Source organism: Fonsecaea multimorphosa (genome assembly GCF_000836435.1).
Source record: "Fonsecaea multimorphosa CBS 102226 unplaced genomic scaffold supercont1.2, whole genome shotgun sequence".
Classification (NCBI taxonomy): domain Eukaryota; kingdom Fungi; phylum Ascomycota; class Eurotiomycetes; order Chaetothyriales; family Herpotrichiellaceae; genus Fonsecaea; species Fonsecaea multimorphosa.
The window spans coordinates 368517-390331 of record NW_015971636.1 but is presented as its reverse complement, the minus strand read 5'-3'; the positions used below and the strand labels follow the sequence as shown (position 1 = coordinate 390331).

The 21815-nt window shown below is 53.5% G+C and overlaps 7 protein-coding genes across 7 annotated transcripts; 4 read left to right on the top strand and 3 right to left on the bottom strand.

Moving 5' to 3' along the window:
• Positions 1 to 721: 721 nt before the first annotated feature.
• Positions 722 to 2364, top strand: Z520_01086 (uncharacterized protein; the record flags this gene model as incomplete). Its single annotated transcript, XM_016771604.1, has 3 exons — positions 722 to 950; positions 1023 to 1740; positions 1821 to 2364. 3 exons carry the CDS (start codon positions 722 to 724, stop codon positions 2362 to 2364), a joined length of 1491 nt encoding a protein of 496 aa, XP_016636743.1.
• A 470-nt stretch (positions 2365 to 2834) lies between these two features.
• On the top strand, positions 2835 to 3581 carry Z520_01085 (uncharacterized protein; the record flags this gene model as incomplete). Its single annotated transcript, XM_016771603.1, has 1 exon — positions 2835 to 3581. The coding sequence occupies one exon, from the start codon at positions 2835 to 2837 to the stop codon at positions 3579 to 3581; it is 747 nt and encodes a 248-aa protein (XP_016636742.1).
• Positions 3582 to 4794: 1213 nt separating this feature from the next.
• Positions 4795 to 6153, bottom strand: Z520_01084 (uncharacterized protein; the record flags this gene model as incomplete). Its single annotated transcript, XM_016771602.1, has 2 exons — positions 4795 to 6022; positions 6074 to 6153. The coding sequence occupies 2 exons, from the start codon at positions 6151 to 6153 to the stop codon at positions 4795 to 4797; spliced, it is 1308 nt and encodes a 435-aa protein (XP_016636741.1).
• A 2918-nt stretch (positions 6154 to 9071) lies between these two features.
• Z520_01083 (uncharacterized protein) lies at positions 9072 to 11218 on the bottom strand (the record flags this gene model as incomplete). Its single annotated transcript, XM_016771601.1, has 3 exons — positions 9072 to 10289; positions 10345 to 10617; positions 10667 to 11218. 3 exons carry the CDS (start codon positions 11216 to 11218, stop codon positions 9072 to 9074), a joined length of 2043 nt encoding a protein of 680 aa, XP_016636740.1.
• Positions 11219 to 11721: 503 nt separating this feature from the next.
• Positions 11722 to 13451, bottom strand: Z520_01082 (uncharacterized protein; the record flags this gene model as incomplete). Its single annotated transcript, XM_016771600.1, has 3 exons — positions 11722 to 12904; positions 12957 to 13114; positions 13167 to 13451. 3 exons carry the CDS (start codon positions 13449 to 13451, stop codon positions 11722 to 11724), a joined length of 1626 nt encoding a protein of 541 aa, XP_016636739.1.
• Positions 13452 to 14273: 822 nt separating this feature from the next.
• Positions 14274 to 18653, top strand: Z520_01081 (uncharacterized protein; the record flags this gene model as incomplete). The annotated part of the gene is made up of 3 exons (XM_016771599.1): positions 14274 to 14438; positions 14495 to 18329; positions 18385 to 18653. 3 exons carry the CDS (start codon positions 14274 to 14276, stop codon positions 18651 to 18653), a joined length of 4269 nt encoding a protein of 1422 aa, XP_016636738.1.
• An 832-nt stretch (positions 18654 to 19485) lies between these two features.
• Positions 19486 to 21430, top strand: Z520_01080 (uncharacterized protein; the record flags this gene model as incomplete). The annotated part of the gene is made up of 2 exons (XM_016771598.1): positions 19486 to 19593; positions 19664 to 21430. 2 exons carry the CDS (start codon positions 19486 to 19488, stop codon positions 21428 to 21430), a joined length of 1875 nt encoding a protein of 624 aa, XP_016636737.1.
• Positions 21431 to 21815: the final 385 nt, after the last annotated feature.

The window sequence follows — 21815 nt, the reverse complement described above, 5'->3', positions numbered from 1 at the left end:
TCGATACAAGCGAGAGGGTCTTCTCTTACTATGGTCAAACACAGAGCCACCACGCACGCACACGCGGACACTGGGAAAGCTTTGAGCTAGACTACCAACAGCGACAATGAAGATACTATCACAAAGTTGGATACTGCCAATAAACAACATCGAGGTGAAGAAGACGGTCAAGGACTTAGTCAGTTGGTTTCTTGCTCTGGCGCCATGAGAATATCACGTCTGTCTCCTTAGTATTTCGTGCTAGGCACATGGCCTCTGAATCTCTCCTGTTGAGGCACCAGACTTCAGACTTTTGTTAAACACTAATTCAGTTTGATTCTTGATGCAAACGTTAATCACCCTCAACGGTGTAGAGCCATGGAGGGCAGTGCTGATCCAGCGTCAGACAACATATTGTCCCTTATCGTATCGGATTCTTGCAGTGGTCACTTCGGAGATGCTCTATCAGGTATAGGAACACTTTGATGCTCCCCCCAAAGACCATCGCTCCCTCCGTTTACCTACCTAGGTACATTCCGGGCCAGAAATGAATACAGAGATAAGGGTATCAGGGCAATGAACCGTGCCTGTTGGCCATTCCCCGCCTTGATCCGAGGGTTCTCCAGTGAATATGGATATATAAACCCTACGTGACTCGTGGCGACTTTGGTCCGGGGAATACTGAACCAAAAGCTCCCCATCACTTGCCTGTCTCTCTCCACCACAGGACCTGAGACCAAACATGGCTGAGATTCACTCACGTCAGGAAGTCAAGCAGCCGAAGATGGATATCGAACAACCCACGCAGTTGGCTGACATTTACAAGCTAGCCTCTGTGAATAACGGGGACTGTCAAGAGATCCAGCTCGATCCAGAGCTCGAAAGGAAGACATTGAGGAGGTTCGACATGTTTCTGCTGCCGCAAATCGCGCTCATAATCATCATTGGATACCTCGACCGTTCCAATATCGGTATGTCACACCCGTGTACAGCTTCGACGTGGACTGGGTACCAGTAACGAAATCGCTGACTTGGGGGATCAGGGAACGCCGCGATTTTCGGCCTCCCAACAGACCTCGACCTCAAGGGGAAAGAATTCAACAACCTCGTCACGCTGTTTTACGTGACATATATCGTCTTCGACATACCGTGGGTCGTTGCCATCAAGAGGTTCGGAGTCAACCGTGTCCTGGGCGTGGCATTGATCGGCTGGAGCGCCGCAACTCTGGGCATGGGTTTTGTCCAGAACTACCACCAAGCCCTCGCTTGCCGGCTTCTTTTGGGCCTTTTCGAGGGCGGCCTCCTACCATGTATGATATTCATCATCTCGACCATCTGGAACAAGAAGCAGCAGGCCAAGCGTGTCGCCGTGATATACTGCGCCACGACCGTGTCCGGGGCATTCGGGGGTCTTTTCGCATACGGCGTGCAGTCGATGGGCACAAGAGCTTCGCTTGAGCCGTGGCGTTGGCTGTTCATCATCGAAGGGATTATTTCGTTTGTGGTCGGGGGAACATGCTGGCTCACGATGCCGTACAGTGCCGAAAAGGTCTGGTTCTTGAGCCAGGAACAGCGCGACTTCATGGTCCAGAAAAAGACGCGGGACGCACTGTACAAGGGCGGGGACGACCTCAGCTTCAAACATGTCCTGTCTGCAGTCACAGACCCCTTGGTCTACCTCGCTGCCTTCTCCCTCTTCTCATCCTCTCTACCGTTACTCAGCTTCGGTACATTTCTCCCCACCATCATCCGGGGTCTCGGGTGAGTAGATCTGGCTAATTTGGTGTTTTTCGTTTGAGAGATCCAGCAGTTGGGCTCACCCACTGACTACAAAAAAACAGGTATACCTCGATCCAAGCCAACTATCTTACCATACCCGTCTACGCATTCGCCACAGGCACCGTGGCGCTCATGGCATGGCTGTCTGATCGCCTGCACAAACGCGCCTTTTGCCTTGTCATGGTGCCCGTCCCGGTCCTTGTAGGATATGCCATCGTGCTCGGGACGCCAAACATCGGCGCTGGCTATTTTGCCATGTTCCTATGTGGCGGCGGGATCTATCCATACAACTGTCTCATGCTCACATGGATCACGAGCAACTTGGCCCCGGACTATAAACGCAGCATCGGCATCCCCCTGGCGGCGAGCATTGCAAATATCTCTGGTGTTCTTTCGGGACAGATCTACCCGGCGACAGATGCTCCGAGGTATATCAGTGGGAACGCAGTCAGTCTTGGTCTCGAGTTCGTGGCGCTTTGCGGTGTCGTGATCACTTACTGTCTCTTGAAATGGCGGAATGCCCGCAAAGAGCAGTTGCTGGCGAGTGGCGTGGAGAGTAACGGGAAAGAAGGCGATGCCAGTTTGGAGTTCCGCTACGTCCTGTAAGAAATTAGGAAGCAGAGATGCCTGCCTAGGTAGGTATCCATCGTCGTTGACAGTTCCAATGGGTTACAGGTTAGGGACTCGCATTCATTCCACCTTTTGGATGGTATTGCGGCCTGGTTTGGCTTTTGCCTAGAATTTCGTGCCCGTGCCGCGTGGTGGCAGACGCCACGATCGCGCTTTGGGTGAGGCAGCTCGAGGTCGTCGGCAGGCAGGGCTCATCACTGCCTGCGAGTCACCGACGCTGAGGCAGCGTCGCCGCGAGTCTCACCGGAGCTGCCTAAGCGCCACTGCCCTTCCCCACTGCCTTCGCTATATTACTTATCGTATTCGAGAAGCCTTCTTGACTACTCCCATCACCAAGCTATTCTATCAACTAGCTTTTGTATGTCTTTCTGTCCCACTCAAACCTCGAGATCTCAATTATTTGAGGTGTTCAAAACACTCTCAAAGTCTTTCCAGCTCCTCACAAAATGTCCTCTCACCAGACCATTCATCCGCACACCATAGCTGTCTCTGTTGCAAACGGTACTCGCACCGAAAACGACCTCGACGATATGCCCGGTGGGATCACTGTTGTGGATAGCAAAGTAAGAGCAACCCTGAGCGAAGCAGAAGCTACCATAAGCGAAAAAGCCACCGGCGAAGCAAAAACAGCAGCCGAGGGGAGCATCATATCGGAAAGGAATCGCAAAGCAAGAGCAACCATGAGTTGGCTGGAGGGAAACATGAGCGAAGCAGAAGCAATCAGGATGCGCGGAGCCACAGAACGCGAGAGCTATTATCGGCGATTTATGGAAGCAAGACTAGGAGCGAGCGAAGCAAGAGCAAGGTTGTGGGAAGTAATAGCAAGAAAGAGCGGAGCAACGGGAGCAGGCGTGAGTGAAGCAGAAGTAGAAGCAAAAGCAAGGTTGAGCGAAGCAGAAGCCAGGATCGAAGAAGAAAGGCTAGCATTGAGGAAGAAAATGAAAGAAAAGATTAACGAAGCAAGAGAAAGGATGAACCAAGAAAACGAATCGTGGAGAAAGGAAGAAGCAAAAAGAGCAGCACAAAGAGCAGCTACGGAGAGAGGAGTCACAGCTGAAGAAGGAGCAGATCTGGCTAAAGCAAGAGCAGACGTGAGCGCAGGTACTACTACCTCTGAACCGGCCGGTCAGGATAAGGACGAGGACGAGGATGAGGACGACGACTTGGACGGGGGTGTAGAACTCGACGCATGAGCATGTACTAGCAACTGTACCACTGTACCGTTTGAGTATCACTAGAGATCAACACATTGAGACGGAGTTACGGGGAGGCGGAGACGTCGGCGCAGATGAGGGTGCTTGCGAAGTTGAACGAAGGTTGGATTCAGTGAATGGACTGTACAAGTGTAGCACATTGCCAAAAAGTGCAAGAGGGAGAAAGCCTGGCTATGAGATAATTCAGATCCCTTATCCCTAGTATGTACCGCTCAAGAACCAAATACCTAGCCCTAGGACATGCCACAGGGCGGTTGAGACCCTAGGGTGAGTCGTGGAATGTGATCGTTTCCTCGTCGGTATGTTCCCGAATTCCCCTCGACCAACCCACAGGGTGGTAGCATTCTGACATATCTTTTCCATAACTAGAGCAATCTTCATAGTAACCGTCATCATCAGGCTTTGCTTTGGCGAGATTATGGACTAGACATTGCAGATTTTGACTCTCAAGACGGAAGGAGGCAATCATGTTCTCCGTCCCATCTACGAGCATCGTACCTTGGTTTAGATATCATAGTTGACAGTCTTGTGCTTCGATCGTTTCTAGTTGGAGGATTTATATCCCTTGTACCTGGTAGAGTCTCGCCTTAGATCTAGGTACATGTGTGCTTTTAGGGCACCCGTCGCAAAAGCGGCTAGCGGCAACCGAGCAAATTACCCACTTTGAGACTAGTGCAAACTTTCAAGTTGTGCATTGGCGCCAAGACGCTAGCCTCGTACCTACTGGGTATCTACCTCCAACAAGCAGTCCTGGCGTCGGATTGCCAGTTGGGTGCCAGTGGCACAACAGTGTAGGACGGAAATAGACTTTGGAGAGGTGAGGTTTCGCCGTTGAATACCTTGCGAGTTGGTACTGAATATCAAAATATTTTCCCTTCCCATATCTGCCTCTATTACCGAGATCCGGGGTATTTTGAACACAAACCAAACCTAGACTTCCAAACAGACCAGCAATCATATCGAGCACCGAGACCGATGTTGGAAAGCAGTTGACTTCCCACGAGGGCGCTGGAAGCCATCCTCCGAGGCCCTAATTCTCCCAGGCTGGGATAGGAAGAATTTCTTCTTTCCTGTTGCCAGTGACAGGAGCTTCGAGCAGACGCTCACAGTGAAACACCAAGTGGCGTTTGATACACCGACGTGGGGGGATCCCAGAGGCATCCCCCGTATATATATATATCCCCCATGCGGCTCAATCATGTGTCTCAACTTTCACGTTGTTTTCACTTGTGAGAGCATGTACTTCGTCGTCACCACCTTCCCAGCTTCCGTCCCTGACAAAGTGGTCCCAGAATCCGTCAGCGGAAGGGTCCGTCTGACCAGTCTCCAGGCCGTCATCAGCAACGAAAAAGCTAGGTTCTCTACTTTCCTCCTTCAGAGCAAAGTCCAAATCTGGGGTTTGCAGATTATCTGTGTTCGCAGGTTCGGCGGAAACAGACGTGTGTGTCGCCGTGGTCGTTGAAGCGCTAGTGCTGGTGCCCTTGGGTGTTTCCTCGGGAGTGTCAAGCGCAGCAGGTGCCAAAGTTGCGTTCATTCCTTGGTACGTCGAGTCGTGAGCACACATGCCTTTGAGAGGATCTTGCGTATTCTTCCAGGGATAGTATGAGTTGCTAAGATACTGGTCCGAGCCTCGCATCAGCATGGCGTAGAAGGGATCGTTGACGTCAAAGCCAGGTGCATGTGCGAGCATCTGCTGCGACTCTGGAGGCAGTGATGTGGTGAAAGGCCCCATGTCCTGCCACAATGGCGTGAATGAAGCCTGTCTGCTTTGCGGAGATGTGGCGGACTGACCCTGTGGCGGGCACTCCAGGTCCGCTCTGGAGCTTTGGTCCTTGATACGTTGTCCGGAAAAATTGTCTCCAACCTGCGTTGGGGCGGGAAATGACACGTTTGCAGGTTCCATCGGACCTGGAGGATGCACAGGTGCCGGAGGCGATGTTGGTTCTTGTTCCGTTGGTGATGTCAAGAAACTTGCTCTTCTGCCACTGTTCTGGGGGAAATGGGCTTGGTGAGGCGAAGGGTACGGAGCAGGGCGTTGGTATGCTCCCAGTGACGGTGGCATACTCTGCGGAGGAAGCATGGGAGAGGGAAACATGCCGAGTCCGCCTCCGGGATACTGGCCATGAGGATCTCGAGCCATCTGCTCTATTGCACTCCGGATCGCCACCTGGTGTGTCAAGTAAGCTGCGACGCGGCGATTGAAATCGGCCGAACTGGTTTGCAGATGGGCGGTGAGCCGTCGATATTGTATTGGCAAGTCGTCCCCCTCCTCTTCATACATCTCCTCGTTCATGACATCCTCGGCGGTTATGCGGAGTGCCCGACCGGTTCTTCGTTTGTGAACTTCTGAAGCTCTCCGTGCCGACTCCACTCGAGCTTCGAGCGTCCGGTCACTCCTTCTCGATGCCGCGATATATGCTCTTTATACGTGTCAGTGCAAATGGACAAGCTGCACCGTCAGAAATGCTAACCTTTCCTGATTCTCCTCCTGAGTTCTCGTAGACTTTGGCGGCTTTTCACGCGGCGTGGTTGTGGTTCGCAATGGTGGCATATTGTGTAAGGCCTTGAGCTCCTGGTGTCCAGCTGCTGTGCTAGCTGGTCTCCTGTGATGCGGAAGACGCGCCCTTAGGTCCGGAGCAGGTGGCGCTCCAATGATCGACTAGCTATATGACTCGATGGACAGGCAAAAGGTACTGAGTATAGAACCAGCAGGTATCCTGAGGGGTTTTCGAGTGACGAAGTGTGCACAATTAACGTCGGTGTCTCTACAAGGTGTAGGAAAGTGATATTGGGCTGTTGCCTTGGGGGCGGTCTGGATCATAAGAGAGGAGATACGAGTGGCGAACCGCGCAGTAATGGGCTAGTACCAATGAGATCAGGGTGTCTGGTATGAGGCGAGGGTGACCACACCGAGACAGCTCGTATCTGTCAGCTAGATTCAGACCAGGGACACAGTATCGCCAGAGGTCGTCCAAGTGGGCTCGAGAGTACATGAGATGATCGAGGGAGGAGGCGATCACTATGGAGTTTTATCTAGGAGCGAGTGCGAAGATCGCGAGAGACGGTGGCTGTGAGCCAGAAGACCCAATCTACCGCTTTGGAAGGGGGGAAGAGGGGAAGGAGAGCAAAAGTTGAGAAACCCATGTTGAACCCTGTGGACCGCAGACCTCGAGTGGTTACTATTGGGCTACCGCAGCTATGGCCACCCATAACCATGTACAAAGGGCAAGGAAGCGTGGAGCAACAAGGCGGGAGAACAAAGTTAAAAGCTCGAGGTACGATACCAGAGATGGACTGGCGGGAACAGGACAGCATCGAACAAGATGCTGGGAACTTTGGTATGAAGCCGGCAGAGGCTTGTCCACCAGGCCTCACCAGGCCTCACCAGGCCCAAAGCGGCAGGTAGGATCTTGACAGACTTTGCTCGAATTGAGCAGAGTTGACCGAGCTGGAGGCAGGCCAAGGCGCAACAAAATGATGCACACTGCTGGGGCTGCTGGGGCTGCTGGGGCCTCCTTCCAGCGACCCCCAGTGACGATCGATTGCAAATTCGGCGGATGTTAGTTCCGCCCATCGTGCCTTTCTTCGGTCGATCGCGGCAGGTGCTGCTGGGCTGCTGGCTGTGGCTGCTGCAGTCTGGGTGGCAGAACTGGCAGTTGCTCTGGTGGCCTGAGGCTGCCCAGATCCCGAGTCCCCTTTGCTTGGTCTGTGTCTCCACGAGCCGCCGTACTTGTCTTCCCCGATCCATTATATTCTCATTCAACTCGGACCAACATCCCAAAAGTCACTCCGCTCACTGTCCGGCTCCCTCCCTTACACTTACCAGTTCGCGATCTCCCATGAAGATCAGAAGGCGATGGGGCACGAAGCAGCCCCTCTCTCAGTCGTAGCGCCAGATCCTAGCGTCTTCGGCTATCGTCTCCGTGCCAACGGCCTACGATAAGGCCTGAGTTGCAGCAGAGGAAAGAATTGACGGCGGTCAAAATTAAGGCCCTTTGAATCGCCAATGTGATTTCACTGCGGAAACTATTTCCCTTAAAGGCGTGGGCCCCAGTAGAGCAGGAGATTCGAATCCAGCGCGTACGAGTAGCTGCTGGCGGGAAGTTGAGAATCAAAGCTGACGCCGCTGCATTCATTAGAATGGATTGTCACTTGTCTGCCCCTGCTCGGCGATTCATCCATGGAGAGTCTATCGATCAGAGACACATTTCCAGATCCCCAATGCCTGGTATGAGCCACAGTCTACTAGGGGGCATGTCGGAGTGACACTCTGCCTTGCTGGGACCCATTTCCTACGGGTTGAACCCTGTTGGCAAGGACCAACAGCCAGAGCCACCCAGAGAGCCACTGCGCGGCTTGATGCCATTTTCGACCAGCAGACACGGCACGCAAGTCTCGTAGGCAGGCCGCTATCTCTCGGATCGCAGGCTTCCGGAACACGGGACACCTCGTTGCATGGTACCCAGCGAGCCAGGTAGTAGCAAGAGAGGAGGTCTTCAACTGTTTTGCCGTAAAAGGCTGAAAGGAGTGAGGTGAGGTATGTCGCTGTGTCGCTGTGCCCTTCGCATCGGCGATCTGGCCTGGCATCGCGAATTTGGAATAATCAGCCATCTTCGAGTTTTGTCCTGCGACTCCACCACGTTCCTCGATCGCATCCACCGTGACGCAAATCCCTGGCTACTGCTTCAGATATTTCCCGAGTACGAGGTACTCGCAGCACTGTTGGTCACTGTCGGGTCTCTGGTGGTGCCCGTGGTACCGGTGAGATCGGAGCCATATCTGGATTTCTCTTCCTTGCACAGATCGACTGGATCAACATTTCCATTCGTAAAATCGCCACCCAGATCTCTCCTTTCTCGCCCCATTCGTCTTTTGTGTCTCGTATTTTGCATTTTCCCTCGCCTTCGTACTCGTGGTGCTCCCTTCGGCATGACCACGGTACAAGGTCCCTCGTACACCGTGACGACTGTACCCACCGCCACTAGAATCGGGTCCGGTTCTCTCCCACGACCTGCCGTTTCCTGCCCCCCATCACCCGTAGAAAAAGCAGAAATTCAAGGCCTTTCTATTGGGTCAACCGGCTGGGAACCTTGCAGGTTGGTGACCAACTTTTGTGGGGTGACCACCTGCAAATGTGCATTATTTGGAAGACACTGGCAGTATCGGTTCGAAACCTTCGGGTTCGCTACATACAACAAAAGATAGCAGCCATCCACTCTGTCCCTGTCCCGGCCCTACTGTATGGGCTTTCACGGGGAAATTCTAACTCGTACCAACTCAAAGTGCCGCTTTATTTCGTCCAAAATACCTAGGTATGATCGGAATAACACATGGCACATCTCGCTCGCTCGTTAGCATCATGCCGTCCCTTGCATGGCGGACATGCACGCTGCCGCATTCGCATTCACGTGGTATCTAGTCTCAGAAGGAGAGCAATGTCATCAGACTCTGTGTGGCGTGTGTGGCATTTTAACTAACTCCCAATGGTGGCACATTGCCTTGTTGTTCTTGCGCTTGTCCATTCAATTCGTAAGATACCTTGAAACGCATCTTGACCTGATTCCCCTTCCCCACAGGCACTCCGTTGAGCAAAATCTCCTGCTGGACAGAGTGATGTGTGTTGGGAGCCAATTCACGTCCGCTCTGTGGCTTCAGGTGGAGAGAGTAGCTCTTCTCCACGGCCACTTGAAAATGCAAACCCGTGATTCTTTGCGCGGGCGTCGTGTTGGAGAACCGCGCTGTTATCTGGATCACGTTGTTCTGTCCCGGTGTCCGTCGGGCTTCAAAGTCGATCGCGAGAGGTGAAGAAAGAACCTGTACAGTCTGCGGTTCGGGTAAGGACGACTCGAAAGTCCACTCGTCTTCAGCTGGTGCTGCAGAGCGGCCTTGGTTCATGCCCGTGACCGGCTGAGTTGTTGGTGGTTGTGATGGATTGACATGCCTTGAAGGGGTTGAAGGCCGTGAACTGGACGACACCAGCGCTGCGAAGGGGTCGGCCGCGGCCAGTACTTGACTCGAGGGCCGCGGTGGCTGCTGCTGCTGCCGCTGCTGCTGCTGCTGCTGCGCCATAGGTACCGGAGTTGCAGGTTTGGAAGAAGGGAGGGCGCTGATGAGGTTGGCAAAAGCATCGTAATTGGGTTTCGGTGATGTCTGCTGAGATGAAGTTTGGAGCATTGCTGTCGGCTGCTGGCTGGGGGCGGCGACATTGGAAGAGATGTTCGAAAAGATCGACCCTGAAGGTGCTGAGAAATTTGTGCTTGGTCCTAGGGAAATCGCCCCTAGTGTGCCGGCACCGGGGTCGTCCAACGACAGACCTAGCAAGTCATCTTCAACCGTCGTTGGTTTATTTGGCTGTGCACCAGACGAGGCAGGGCCGGCGTCAAGAAGGGAGCCATTTGTGTGTGTCGGCATTGTTGAGGCTGCTGCTGGAAGGTCCGGCTCGAAATCAATCAAGGACAATTCGTTGGCGGCGTTTTTGCCAACTCCGGTCGTGGTCCCCAGGGTCCCCTTTTCGATCCTGTTTGCTCCCTCGATGTCCCCAGCTTTCATCAGCTTGTACCTTTCGATCGTCCGATGGATGCTGTCGTTGATTTCGAGCAGCTTGGCGACTGCTTCCGCATCGTCCGACTCTTCCTCGCACATCTTCTGAATCTTGGGATGAGCGCTCTGGAGAGCACCGGCCAACTCCTAGTCTCTTCATCAGCTTTGTTCGGTACCAATGGCAGCGTTGGCCGATCCATACCTCGAAAACATCGCCATCGCCAAATTTGTCGCCCGGTCGATGGCTTTGAAGCATTTCCTCCAATATCTTGGCCTTTTGCTGGACCTTTGCTACCTCTTCCGCTGCCTTTGCCCGATAATCGGTCTTGTGCCTCGTGTCATACCCAGCCATGACCTTCATGAGTCTGTTGGCCTCTTGTAGATCTTGAGGTCGCCCTCGCCGAATCAGTTCTTGTAGCTTGGCCGATTGTGCCGCTCTGTCTTCCTCCTCCATCTCTTCTGCCGACTGGAGGTTCTGCGAACGTGTTAGCAGCAGACCGCTGTTTTTGACGGGTATTTCATACATCGCTAGGATTCAAGACGGCAGCATCCTCCCTCCGTACCTCCGGAAACATGTACCCCTTGTACAGCAGAAGCCTGTGCATATCCCGGATAAAACCCAAGTCCTCCTTGTACCTCGATGTTTGACATATCGTCGACCGCCATTCTTCAATAGCCTCCAAGATCTTGCTCTGAACCCGAGTGGGCCGTATCGGGGGTCGTTCAGGAAATCGTCTGACGAGCTCGTTGAGGAACTCCTTGGTGCTGATTTGGAGGTGGAAGGGATAACCGCAGTTCTTGACGCAGATATCAAGTAGCGACAGGGCCAGGAGGGACACATTCGGGTTTCGGTGGTTGACCAGCTGCACAATGGTGACCGCGGCCTCACGCGGGGCATTGCCCTTCTTGGAGTTTATCAGGTCGACGATCTCGAGGTTCAAGGCGAGGTTAGGTTCTAGGTTGGCGATAGGGTCACAGGCATTGTATATGAAGCGCTGGAGGGTCGAACGAGGCGGGGCGAAGCCGTCAAAGACAAACTGGTTTCGCGACGCCATCCTCGCCGACGTGGCTTCCATGATCCTGGACTGGCGTTAGGGCGCGTGTCTGTCGAGATCGATCGCAGTAGTGGTTAACGAAGGGGAATCTCTTCTTGTTCAAGACATGGCCGGAATCGGTCCTCACTCGCGCATTCAGCCTGCAGTCAATTGATGCCAGGCATTAACGAAGTTCTTGGCAGGAACGCTGAGAAAAGTAAGCGTTGCACTGCGGCGGATAGGAAGGCGAGGGGCACCGGGAGGGGCCCAAGGTACCACGGTGCTACGCCAGCCTTGCTTAGATATGGGCGCTATATAGATCAAATTCTCAGAACCTCGACACAGAGATTCCTATAAATGGTTCCCATGTTCAAGATCTATAAGCTTGAAAATGCTCTCAGTGTACTTGGTGAAAACGCCAGTATCAAATGCTGTATAACTCATGCCCATACCCGTGCCCATGCCCGTGCCCATGCCCGTGCCCCTGCTCCTCTTTTTCCACCATATGCTTGATGCAGCTCGCAAAGATGTGCTCTTCAACCCTGTCACCTTGGTCGACGAGGACTAGCTATTCCTGCACTCTTTAATGCTGGCGGTGCAGGTAGGTCCTTCATTGGAGGAGCCGGTAACGGACCAGTTGGTGGAGGTTGTCGCACGGAAAACGCTGGACTCACCAATGGATTTCTGCCGTTGATGGTATTCCCGCTACTACTTGTCCTCGGCGGAAACATGGGTCTTTGAGAAGGCTCGATAGCTGAAGCAGGCTCAGGAATATTGTCACGGTCGTTGTAGCCCATGCGATTAGCACGAGGACCAATTCCGTTCGGCGCGTCCCTAGTCTCCAACGACAAATGCTGTAAAGAGAGCGGAGGAGGCGGCGATCTCTCCACAATACCGGTTGGTGTTCCTTGAAAGCCAAACTGTGGAGGTGCTACCGGGATGTTGCCAGATGTCGGGCTAGCATATTGCTTGGCCGTCACCGGAGTGCCACGGGCATCGCCTGCAAATGAGGCTGTCGACGCCGACGAGGCTGGGTGGGAGCTATCCGAGCTTGTCCCATCGCTCTTGAGTGATTTTGGCGCAGGAGGGGCCAGATAGGATTTTCGATTGTGTCGTTCCATCATGGATACCGCCCATTCCTGCAAATCGACAGGTGTTCTCTTGGCAGCCTGCAAAAAGTTGTCTCTGTCATATAGCTCTCGAGGAGTTGGCCGCTCGTCGGGGTTCTTGAGCAGACATTTGGCCACAAAGTCTTCCAGGATAGACGGGAAGGCCTCACTCTTTGGAAGCTTGGGTGCCGGCTCGTGAACTATGGTCTGCAAAAGATCAAGAATCCCCATTGGTCCAGCGCTGGCTCTGTCGCCCGCGGCAGAGTCGCTTGAATCAAACGGAAATCTTCCAATTGCAAGTTCCATCACCGTCAACCCCACGCTCCAAACGTCGGATTTGATGGTGTATGCTCCTCCCTGAATTCGTTCCGGGGCCATGTACGTTGAAGTCCCGACAAACGTGTTGGCTACTGAGTTGACAGTTTCTGTAGCCACGCCAAAATCACATAGCTTGATCATTCCTCTAGAGTTGACCAGGACGTTCGATGGCTTGATATCTCGGTGCATGATTCGGTGGGCCTCGTAAAGGTATACTAGACCTCCAAGAATAGATTCTGTGATTTTTCCCAGTACATCAACACGTGTGGGTCCAAAGTCTTTTGATATACGGTCCAAGGATCTGCAGGCCGTTAGCTTTGCAACAGGACAGGTCTAGGCCGTAAGTGGCTCACCCGCAATCCATATATTCCATACAGAGCACAATATCACGGGCTTCATTTTGAAATGCTCCATAGTATGTGATGACGTACGGCGAGCTGCAGTCAGCGCCAACTTGCAGTTCTCGGACTATTTGTTTGCGGACGTTCTCTTTTGCATCGACTCGGATGACCTGTATTCTCCCTCAGCATCTGGTCTGCCTCCGCAACATAACTAGGACATACCTTTCTTGCCATAATCACCTTGGTCGAAGCATGCATGACTTTACTGACAGTGCCCCCATTGCCAGCACCCAGCTCTTTCAGCACAATCAGATCTTCACTTCTGAGGTCGAGTTTGAATTCCAAGCCAATCTCCAACGTGTCTGTTCGGTCACTTTCTGAATTTCCAAGCGCCCCGGGGATCTGTGAATCACCCTCGGAGGGTGCTGTTCGGGGAGCAGGTGCATTCAACGCCAATCCCTTGACATTCTTCCTTTTCAGCGTCCGAGCCTTGAACGCGTCAGACATGGTGTAGAATACTTTCTGGGACGACGTTGGGAATGGTCTGCCGACGAGGCTAACGAAGGAACAATGGAGGTCGAGAGAGGATATACGGTAGGCTTTGGCGGGACTGCGGGTGTGATGTGCAGACAGGATAGAGACGTGAGGCGGCTATTTCAGACCCCAAGAACGATGCCAGTCAAGGCCATCAGGCGCTTAGAGGATAAATAGCTCACTGCTTTGTCTGAGTCTTTGGTAGATCAGCCAACGCTGGACGATGCAAAGATGTCAAGATATCAAAATGCCACGGTTTGAACCTGCCGCGCAGACGAAGAAATTGTCAGTTGAGAGATGGTGAAACAGAAACCACGCCGAAGATAGGGGGTTCAAAAAGTGCTTCAGCACGGTTGTGAGAGGCACACGCGGTCGTTGACTGAAGAGACGATATCAGTCAATAGTGCATGGCATAGGCCAGTAGTTCGCCAATAGATGTCAATAGGAGGTCAAGCGCAAGCGCCTATTCTCACGCTTCAAGTCAGAAGTTCCCCATGTTCACAGCGAAGGCGAGGAAGGATACCTCACCAGGGCCTAGCCAATCGCCGACAATCAGCCCCCCACCCGTCGAGCGGCCAGGAACAGCTTGGCTCGTGGCGATCATTGTCCTAGATGGCAGCTATACCGAGCCCGCGGTTTAGCCGCAGCATTAACTTTGTCCTTTTGGGCTTTCGCAGGACATTCAGACATCTGTCGCTGTCGCAGTGACTGCGACCTTGCTGCCTGCGGATCGGACACTCCTCGCACCACCTCGGTCTCCTACAACAAATACGTGCACTGTGCCATCCTGTCAACATGGATCTCATCGATGATCGCGCAGTTCTTGATGACGAAGAGGAGGACGAATCCTTTGATGAAGAAACTGGTGAAGTGAGAACAAAGTCAAATGGCGCGAACGGCCGCTTTGACGATTCCTCAGAAGAAGACGAGGAGGATGAAGATGAGGAGGCTGCGGCGGAGGTGAAATCTGTCCTTCCAAGAGACTTCTGAGAATCCAATCCTAATGTTTATGCTAGGTGGCCAAAGGCTTCATTGTTGATGAGGATGAAGAAGATGAAGAAACCCGCCGAGAACGAAGACGAGAACGGAAGAAGCGCCGCCGCGAAGAGCGTGAAGACGAAGACCTCGATGAAGAAGATTTGGAGCTCATCGGGATGAAACCCAACGAGGAGAAGAGCGAATCAAAGTTCAAGAGACTCAAGCGGGGACCCCGCGAAGACCGTGAAGCGCAACAACATTATGGCGTGAATGATATCTTTGGCCATTCAGACGAGGAAGAGGAGGCAGCCGATTACAGTCGGCGAAGTCGCCAGGACCGACGAGGGCTGCAGGACGAGTTTGACGACTTCATCGAAGAGGACATCTTCTCGGATGAAGAGCAGCAACGGCAACGTGAAGACGAAGAAGTGGCCCGACACAATCGCCGGGGTATCGCGGAGCTGGGTATCGCAGATGCAGCTGGCCTTGACGAGCAGGCTCTGGAAGATTTCCGCGCAGCCTTCGGTGATGGAACAGACTACGACTTTGCTCTAGAAAAGGAAGAAGAGGCAGAAGACGAAGAGGCACAAAAAGACAAGAATCTTCATCTGAGAGACGTCTTCGAGCCTTCGCAGCTGGCTGAGAAACTTCTCACCGACGAGGATAACGAAATTCGATTCACCGACATACCCGAACGTCTCCAACTGGCCAGGAGACCGTACCGCGACCTTGAACTTACTGAAGACGAAGTCAAAGAGGAAGCAGTGTGGATAGCCAATCTGATCCTACCTTCCAAAGGGCACGATGAGCTTCACGAAGAGCCGTTCAGACGGGCTGTCGCAGATAATTTGGATTTGATGACTCGGCAGGATTTCGAGCCCCCATTTATCTACATGCACCGAAAGGATTATCTGCTGTATCCTCAGACCAAGGTGGTCGGTGTGAACGAAGATGGGACTCCAAAGGTCATCGACGACACTGTCAAGCTCCTAAATCAGAAAGACCTGTGGCGTATATTGGAACTCGATCTCAAATATCGAGCCCTGATCGAGAGGAAAAGAGCGCTTCAGAAGACATACGAAGATCTGAAATCGACCAATGTGTCTGAGGACCTGACCTTCGAACAACTCCTCCCCCGGGCTGCTTCGATGGAAGATCTTCAAGATTTGCAGGATTATCTCTATTTCGAGTACGCCTCACAGCTCAAAGATTTGGCCCTGACCTCGAATGGAGAGAGCAATGGTGTGAATATGTCCCAGAAGAAAGCATCGACGAGAAGTGTTTACGAGGAGATTCGTGCCTCGAAGGCGTTCGGTCTCGTTCGTGCCTTTGGCATAACTGCGGACGCATTTGCACGAAACGCCACCAGAGAAGGTGTCCGAACGTACACAGAAGATCCCTCTGACAGCCCTGAGAACCTTGCTGATACGATGGTCGACGAAGAATTCCCTACTGGCGCCAGAGTGCTCAAGGCAGCGAAGGCGATGTTTATCGAACAACTGACCACGAGCCCACGGTTCCGACGTCTCATCAGAGAGAGAATCTTTCCTCAGGGCGTGATTGACTGTCATCGTACCGAAAAGGGCCTTCGCAAGATCGATGAACAACATCCTTATTACGAGTTCAAATATCTCCGGAATCAGAAGTGCATCTATTTTAGTGAACGACCTGACCTGTTCCTCAAGATGCTTAAAGCCGAGGAAGAAGGCTTGATCGAGATTCGAGTTCGACTACCAGGATTGGATTCTTTTAAGAAGGATCTACACAAGCACATTGAAACGGACAATTACTCTACCGTGGCAGATGCATGGAATCAGGAGCGTCGTGAAGCCGTATCTATTACCGTCGACAAGATCATGAAACTGATGGCCCGATCGGTCAAAGAAAACCTCAAGGAACAGTGCGAGGCAACCATTGGGAATGAATGCCGCGACGAGTTCTATGTGAAGCTTGATCAGGCTCCCTGGAAACCCAGGGGCCTAGCCAAAGGTACTACTCCGCGGGTTTTGGCCATGACTAACGGCGGCGGAGCAATTGGTCGCGACCCCGTCTACTGGGCTTATGTCAGTGACGAGGGTAGAGTTCTCGAACACGGTCAGTATAGGGACCTTGGCCCTGGTAATCGAGAACGTGGCATCTCTGATGGCAAAGATGTGGAAGCGCTATTGGAAGTCATTCGAAGGAGGGAGCCCGAAGTTATCGCAGTCTCGGGATGGTGTCCTGATACTCGCAAACTTCTAGCAAACTTGACCACCTTGGTCAGCAACCATGACCTTCGTGGCGCGACATACACGGATGACGACGATCAAGATCGAAGCGACCTTTTGGACGTCATTCTGGTTAACGACGAAGTGGCGCGGATGTCAAAGTCGGGCGATCGCATGAAAGCCGACAACCCCGGTGTTCCTGAAATGGCCCTCTACTGTGTTGGACTAGCAAGATACATGCAATCACCCCTGAAGGAGTATGCCGCTCTGGGCCGGGACATTGTGTCCATCAACTTCAACGCAGCCCAGAACTTGTTGCCGCAAGACAAACTTCTGAAGAAACTCGAAACTGCTCTTGTGGACACGGTGACCATGACAGGCGTGAACATCAATGAGGCCGTGACTGATCCTGGGCTGGCAAATCTGCTTCCCTACGTGGCCGGTCTTGGACCTCGAAAGGCCTCGCACCTGGTCAAAGTTATCAACCTCAACAATGGCTTTGTCACGACTCGCGAGGATTTGCTGGGCCTCAACGACAAACATCAGGCCATGGGGCCTAAAGTGTGGGCCAATGCGGCATCTTTTCTGTACATCGACTTTGAGATGTCGGACCCGGACTCTGAGTATCTGGACAACACGCGCATACATCCCGAAGATTATGATATTGCTCGAAAGATGGCGGCTGATGCTCTTGAACTCGACGAAGAAGATATCGAGGCCGAGAGACAGGAGGGAGGGTCGGGAGCGATCGTGCGCCGATTGATTCGAGAAGAGGCACAGGAACGAGTTCATGACCTGGTTCTTGAAGAATATGCTGCACAGTTGGAACAGAACCTCAACTCCAAAAAGCGCAGCACACTAGAGAATATCACCGCTGAACTCAATGATCCCTACGAAGAACTGAGGAATCCGTTCCGGGTCAACCTAGGGGAGTCCGAGGTCTTCACGATGCTCACCGGCGAGACGAGGGAATCGTTGCAGAGAGGCATGAATGTTCCCATGACGCTGAAGAGAGTGACAGATGACCACATGGAGGGCAAACTCGAATGCGGGTTGGACGCTGTGGTTGAGGACCGGCAATGGGCAGAGCCTGCGTTGTCCCCGAAGCAGCTGTACAACATTCACCAGACTATTCAAGCTCACATCACGTCAATCAATCGCAAAGACTTTATAGTCACTGTGAGTTTGAGAGACGAGCAGTTGAAGAAACCATTCAGGAGGTACAATCACAACGATCGGAGCTACGACGAGTGGGATGAGCGCGAAGAGGTTGCAGATAAGAAGCTGCTAGAGGAGAAGACGGACCTGGGCAACCGAGTCACCCGAGTGATAAAGCATCCTCTTTTCCGGCCATTCAACGCGAAGCAAGCGGAAGAGTATCTGGGCAGCCAGAATCGTGGCGACGTTGTGATTCGGCCGTCATCCAAAGGGAACGATCATCTTGCGGTGACCTGGAAGGTTGCTGACGGTATATTCCAACACATCGACGTCCTGGAACTTGACAAAGAGAACGAGTTCTCCCTGGGAAGGACTTTGAGGATCGGTGGACGATACAACTATTCAGACTTGGATGAGCTGATTGTGCTGCATGTCAAGGCCATGGCTCGCAAAGTGGACGAGATGTGCAACAACGAGAAATTCCAGAACAAGTCCAAGGCTGCTTTAGGTGAGTTTGGTTTCCTTGTGAAGTCGATGCCAGACGTGACTAACGTTCGGACCAGAGGAATGGCTGACCACCTATACCAATGCAAACCCCAAACGATCCATGTACCAATTCTGCCTCAATCGTGAGCGTCCAGGCCAGTTCCATCTTGTCTTCAAGGCGGGCCAGAATGCGAAGCTGATGGACTGGAGCGTGAGGGTTATTCCACAAGGGTTCGAGTTGATGAAGCAACCATATCCCACAATGAGGGATCTGTGCAACGGCTTCAAGCTGATTTTCCAGAACATGCATGAGGCGGCAGCGATGGGCAGGCCCATGCGAAGATAGAAAGAAACATTTGGGTATTGGTCCGGCCGAACGTGGCCGTGCTAGCCGTACATTGGGTGGGAGTCTACGGCATCTCGGCGGATCCCTAGTATTGGGACAAGGAAGTGGTTCCTAGGAAGGGAAAATGTATTAGTATTACCGACATGATGCTCAAGGGCGAGCTAGATATTATGGCATGATCAGAGATATGCTCAATGCGATGAATCTGGTCCTATCCACCACAACGACGCCGGGAAAGCCCTGGCGCCGACCCGGCCCTTGTATGTGGATGTGCTGTCCTTGTTTCGATTCTAGCCAATGTCTATCTTGTTACATGGCCTTGCTGAGTTGTCCGCTTCCAAGTGGATCCCATTTCAGCCTCGAGGAGCTCTCGGTGGCTGGGATTGATGGCACCAATTGGGAGCATCTGCTCAAGGTCTGGCCTCGCATTAGCTCGTGCACCTTACTTCGACTGTGCCTTCGCCGTCGACTTATTCGTAGCTGGTCGGAAGTGGCCTACCGAGTGCAGCACAGCAGGAACCGCAAAGCTTTGCCCCCGTTGACGACTTTTGCCGACTTTCGTTCTTTAGAAGTCACCCGGAAACAAAGCTCTGTTGGCGTATACTGTGGCCATTCGGGAAGCAAGACTGGCGATTGGAACATGGGTTTTGGAAGCACCGAATAGGCAGAGTCAAGGCGGTGAGTGTCAAGTCTCTGCGAGAGTAAGTGCCATTGGTATATATACAAAGAGTGGCAGTAATGCTGATACTGCCGCAGCTGTCAAGCTGACTGACCGACGACTTCCCCATATCCCCATCACCCTGCCGACAAGAAGATGAGACTCAGAGAGACCATGCGGGTACCGCGCCTCCTCGACCTGATCACCTTGCTTCTTCTGCCAGCCATCTCTGCCGCGATTGCTATACCGGCCAATGTTTCTGCCAGCAGTCCATGCAAATGCGTATGTTTTCCAACAAGGCTGGCCTCCTTCCATCAGCGTCCACTTTCTCTGATCAGATAGATATATCTAGATTCCCGGCGACAAGTGCTGGCCGTCCGACACACTCTGGAACTTGTTCAATTCCACCGTCGGCGGGAACTTGATTCGGACCCAGCCCGTCGCCGCGTCTTGCTATCCCGGGCCTGATTCCAATCCAGGTCAGTGTGCTTCCGTTGACGCCAACTGGGCCAACGCTACTTTCCAAGCCGACAATGTCGTGGGCCTCTCATATCCAACCAACATCACCTGTCCCCCCGTCAATGTGACCGCCGGCGAGACTGCCAATGGGACCTGCACCCTGGGAGTCAGCCCGAGTTATGCCGTAAACTGTACGGAACCCCGACATGTCAGCTTGACGATCCTCTTCGCCCAACTCTTCAACATCCGCCTGGTGATCAAGAACACGGGCCACGACCAGCTCGGACGTTCTGAGGGGTCGCACGGCCTGGAAATCTGGCTCCGCCATCTGCGCAACGGCATCACTTTCCAGTCCACCTTCAACTCTTCCACCGGTTGTGCGGGGGTAAATTGGACCGGAAGCGCCTTCAAGATCGCAGGTGGGTATACCTGGGGCGATGTCGGGCTAGAAGCCCAACGCCACAACGTCGTCGTCGTCAACGGCGGCACTCCCTCCGTCGGCGCCATAGGCGGGTGGATGCAAGGTGGTGGCCACGGTCCCCCGTCGCGCGACTTTGGGCTCGGCGCAGACCAGGCGCTGGAGCTGGATGTCGTGCTTGCGGATGGGAGACTCGTGACGGCGAATGCGTGCCAGTATTCCGACCTATTCTTCGCCCTTCGCGGCGGCGGCGGCGGCACGTTCGGCGTCGTGGTGAGCAGCACCGTCAAAGCTTACCCGATGGTCAACGTCACCGCGCAGCATCTGGCCATCGTCCCCTTGATCCCAGAAGACACGTCTGGCCTTCTCGACGCCATTGCCGTCTTGTACTCTTCGTACCCGGATCTCAACGACGCAGGCTACGCCGGCTACGGCACGTGGAGTGTCAACAGTCCGACGCCTCTCTTCGAAGACGTGACGACCGGGTACATCCACAGCTTTCGCATCTTCAACTCCACCGTCCCGCAAGCACAATCCGCCTTCTCCACCACCCGAGCACGCCTCGCTCAATACAACCTCACCAGCACCTTCATCTCTGAAACCTACGCCAGCTATCCGGACTACTGGACCTACTACATGGCCGAATCCGGCGTCGAGCCACCCGTCGGAATGCCCGCGTACGGCGCCGGTTCGCGCCTCTTCGACCGCGCATCTGTAACCTCCAACGTGACCGCTTTGCGCGCCATGATCGCCACCATCGCGGGCACGCCTGACCAGTTCACAACCAACAACCTCGAACTGGTCAGCGGCGGCCAGGTATTCCGCGACGCAGCCGACCCGTTCTCCGGCGTGACGCCCGCCTGGCGCTTTTCGTACTTTTCCAACATCGTCGCGCGCATCTCGTCCTTCGACACGCCCCAGTCCATCCTGGACGACAAACAGCGCGACATCACCTACGTCAAAGTCCCCGCCATGAAAGCCCTGGCGCCCGATACGGGCGCGTACATGAACGAGGCGGACCGGTTCGATCCGGACTGGAAGGAAGATTTTTACGGGCCCGGCGCACGACATTACGAGACGTTGTTGGGGATCAAGAAAAAGTATGATCCCCGGGGATTGCTTTATTGTCCTACCTGTGTAGGCAGCGATGCGTTTGAGGAGGTCGGGCCGTGTGGTAGGTTGTGTCGAGTCCGAGCGGGAGGTGGATGGTATGCCGAAGAGCAAAACCCGCCTATTAAGTGAGAAGGTGAGAAGGTGAGGTGGGTTATCTTGCAAGGGATGCAATTGGGACATGTCAGTATAACGCGATCCATGAGCTTACGACCAGACGTGCCGTTGGAGTTGGGGCTGATACGCGGGTCTTGGGGGTCTATTGATCCCTTACCGCCGCAAACCATGGCTGTAATGCCACCTAATGAACATAATACAAAAATATATATACATACCTAGGGCCCTTGGAGAATGTCAGAAGCGGACCCGGTGTCGACATGAGATAGCGCCTCTGGTCCAGAACCATGTCCACATTCACGGTGACGACTGCTGCGCTGGATGTGCCTGTCTTCCCATCAGGTGTAGCAAATGCTCATAGCTCCGTTGGCAGAGGACGGTATCCAGGTGATCCGGACCA